The 3,684-nt window shown below is 40.1% G+C and overlaps 1 protein-coding gene across 1 annotated transcript; it reads right to left on the bottom strand.

The window, feature by feature from the left end:
- Positions 1-1,460: 1,460 nt before the first annotated feature.
- Positions 1,461-2,355, bottom strand: LOC100616852 (mitochondrial ribosome-associated GTPase 1-like). Its single transcript, XM_016423623.2, has one exon. The coding sequence runs from the start codon at positions 2,277-2,279 to the stop codon at positions 1,461-1,463; it is 819 nt and encodes a 272-aa protein (XP_016279109.1). The 5' UTR covers positions 2,280-2,355.
- Positions 2,356-3,684: the final 1,329 nt, after the last annotated feature.

The following is a 3,684-nucleotide window of genomic DNA, read 5'->3' as shown; positions in this document are numbered from 1 at the left end:
TTTTAAAAATATTTTATATTCATATTTCAATATAGTTGGTTAATTTATAACCTTATAGATTTTACTTTCACATTTAAAAACATCATTCTGAAATAGGATCCATAGGCTTCATCGACTGTCCAAGGGATTCATAACAAAAACAAGGTTAAGATCCTCTATAGACTAGATCCTTTCTATACTGCCTTTTCTAGTGTCATGGCAGAGGCTAAAAAACTCAAATAAGTAATTACAATAAAATCCTACCAAAAATCCTTTGATAAAGTAGAATTCAATTGACTAAAATACTTTGAAACTATATACTTTTTAATAAATATTTATTGATTTCTCCCCACTATTTTAGCTACTACTGTTAGTTAAGATTTATTAACTTTTTAAAAATGAAGACTTCTAGAATTCATTTATTAGGGTTGACTCTGAGGACTTTTGTCCTATAAGCTATTCTACTTGACATATGACATGTATATATGGTCCATTGCTTCAATGACTGTTTGTGGGTTTTAATTAAATACTGTTACAACAATGGGATTACTTTAGCTGGACTTCCTCCCTAGGACAGAAGACAGATGGCAGTTGTTCCTGTATTAAGCCACAAGGTATTTTTCAGCCATATTTGTTCAAGTTTTTACTTATGTTTTGAAAGTAATATGAAAATAAACGGCCATATTAGAAAGCTAGTTACTTCTCAAACAATGGGATCCCTGGAATATTACAACAGCAATTAAGAATAGCAAGTTCCGAACAAAATACCTAGCTAGGAACATCTCAAACTAGTCTCTTTCCTAAGTCAGTACTTAATACATGGCATCAAGCTGTAGATGGCACATAGGCAATTAGCCATGAAAATGACCATTTAAATGCTTGACAAGAAGAAACAACACAGGGATCACTGCTCCAAGTTCTCCTTTTAACAAAGTAACAACTCCTTGACCTGGAATATAGCTACTTCAGATGATAATCAGAATCTTCTACAAGTGAAATTCAAATAAATCAAGATCCTTTCCTACAGCTGACTAACAATATGTACAAGTTGTTTAAGATTTCTTTATGATCTTCCAAAGGGAAAAAAAAAAACAAGTTTCTGTAGGAACATATAAAATATCTGAAAGGAATTCAATGATTATCCCATTGTAAATTTGGACAATTATACTTTTGTATTCTGTCAAGACATGATGAAATCACTGCCAAGTCATCAGATGCCTCCAGAAGATGGCGGCTCTTGATGGTGGCTTGGGCTTCAGTTTCATAGCTTCACATTTAGAGCCAGAAGGGACCTATATTCCAATGCCCTCGTCTTACAGAGGAGGCCACTGAACCCAGACAGGTTAAGTACCTTGCTTGAGGCTACCCAGGGAGTAGGAGGTAGAGCAGAATGTGCCCTGCTCAGGTTCAGGAATCAGAACCACTATTTGCCTGTGGCTCTTCCAGGATAGCTGTATCGAACATCACTTGACCCGGAAGCTTCAGATGAAGTCATAGGCTGCTAAAGTATAGTCGGGCTGAATTACATTAACATCTCCTGTTCCAGTGAGCACTTTTACTTTATTTATCTTCTTGAGTTTTATAGCAATTTTTTTCAGCACCCTTCCCATGTCATCACAAGCTTCCCCGAGGTCATAATGCTCCACATACCAGAACTGTTGTTGCTTATTAAGTGTAAAAAGAAGATAATCAGCAATGATGTCTTCCCCTACCAAATGATCCAATATAGTTCCACACGTGGCAAGTTTCAGCCCAGTCTCTACATCCTGGATCCATGGAGTCAGCACACCAGGAGTATCCAGCAGGAACATCAAAGGCCGCTCACATACCTGAATTCTGGACATAACTGCTTTGGTGACCCCAGGATGGCCACCTACTGGAGAGGCTTTTTCTTTTTTGAGGTGCTGTCTCCTGAGGGAGTTGATGAGTGAGGACTTGCCCACATTCAGCACCCCAATCACCATGATACAATATTCCAGGTTCTCTCCTCGATGATAGTGGTAGCCACTCTCTATCAGTTCGGTAACCAGTGGAACAATCTGTTTTATGTTTTCATCCTTTATACATTTGGTAAAAATGACATTTTTCATGCTCTCTTTGTTCAGGCACCCCACGATTTTCTGTTTCTCTTTAAGATCTGCCAAATCCATTTTGATAAGTACAAACAGGTGAGGCTTAATTCCAAGGGTTTCCTGGAACAAGGGATTACGACCAGATAATGGAATCCGAGCATCATGCACCTCAATGATACAGTCCACCAGCTTCAGGCTGCTCTGCATCTTCTTGAGACCTTTGGCCATGTGTCCTGGGAACCAGCTTCTTACATCCTGGCCTGCAAAGGAGAAGCCGCTCCGCCAGGCAGCCCCAGCCTCGTTCCAGAGAATGCCGGAGGGAACCCTCATGCCGGAATACTCTGGGCCAGTCCTGGTGCCGGCTGGTGAACTTCTGTTATTGTGCAGCGCGCAATTGTCCTCAGGTACGCAGAGCACCCTGGGCCCTTCCGTTCCGCGTTCCGCATTCCGTGCTCCATGGGACCAGGCTGGCCTAAGCAAATGCAGAAGACTATGTTGTCGGAGGTGTTTTCTATCTTCCTGACATGCTTCTGCATCTGTTGAAGCCAAGAGTAGGTCATCTACGTATTTGATTAATTTGCTGTTTTTAAATTTTATATTTCTTTTATCTTGGCTCAGAATTTGTGCAAATAAGCTCCGGTTGTCTACAAAACCTTGTGGGAGACGAGTGTAGGAGTACATGAGGCCCTACCAGGTGAAAGCAAAGATATGCCTGGAGTTCTCATGTATGGGTATGGAAAAGAAGGCTGAGCACAAGTCTACTACTGTAATGTATGTAGCTGGGCTTGGAATAGAAGAAATGCTAGCATTGATGTTGGAAACTATAGAATGTCTCTTTATAATGTGATTGTTCTCAGCCCTCAAATCATGTACAAATCTATAGAGGTGTTTGCCATTGGGCCCTCTTTTTGTTTTTGTTTTTTTTTTTAACAGGCAGGATGGGCATGTTATATTCAGATTCACAAGGGATTATTATTTCCTGGTCAATTAATGAGTTAATTACTGGGGTAATTCCCTCAATTGCCTCTTTTGAGAGGGGATACTGAGGAATGGAAGGAGGTAGGCTAGATTTAGTTTTTATCTGCACAGGAACAGCTGACATGAGTAAGCCTACATGGGAAGAAGATGTCTGGGGAAAGTTTTTTTAACACTTTTGGGTGCTCCTCATACTCCCATTATATTGTCTGAGCCAACATAATAACGATGTAAATTAGGTATTTTCTTTAATATGGACCAGGAAGCTCCAGTGTCTAAAAGACAATCATAATAGGTGTTATGCACCTTTAAGGTAACCTGGGGTTCATTAGTATAGGGGAGGCAGTGGATAGGGACAACGGGTAGTAAGACATCAGGGACCATAAAATCAAAGGTTTTATCCTCTGATTTCTGTGTCCCAGCCCCACCTGGACACCGTCATTGTGTTTGGGAAGTTCCTTGGGCACCCCCCTAAAAGGCATCCCCTGAGGGGCATTAGCACCCCAAGTATTTGTTTTTGGACAAGCTCCACTTAAGTTATATTGTTGTGGAGTCATTTGCTTTGAGTTATCATTTTCCCAGTATCTATTCCTATAGTCATAATTCCTAATGTTGTCTTTTCCATTGTCATAATTATATTTATTTCTATAATTATCAC

This window comes from Monodelphis domestica, chromosome 6 (assembly GCF_027887165.1).
Source record: "Monodelphis domestica isolate mMonDom1 chromosome 6, mMonDom1.pri, whole genome shotgun sequence".
Classification (NCBI taxonomy): Eukaryota; Metazoa; Chordata; class Mammalia; order Didelphimorphia; family Didelphidae; genus Monodelphis; species Monodelphis domestica.
This window is presented reverse-complemented; position numbering and strand designations above follow the sequence as displayed.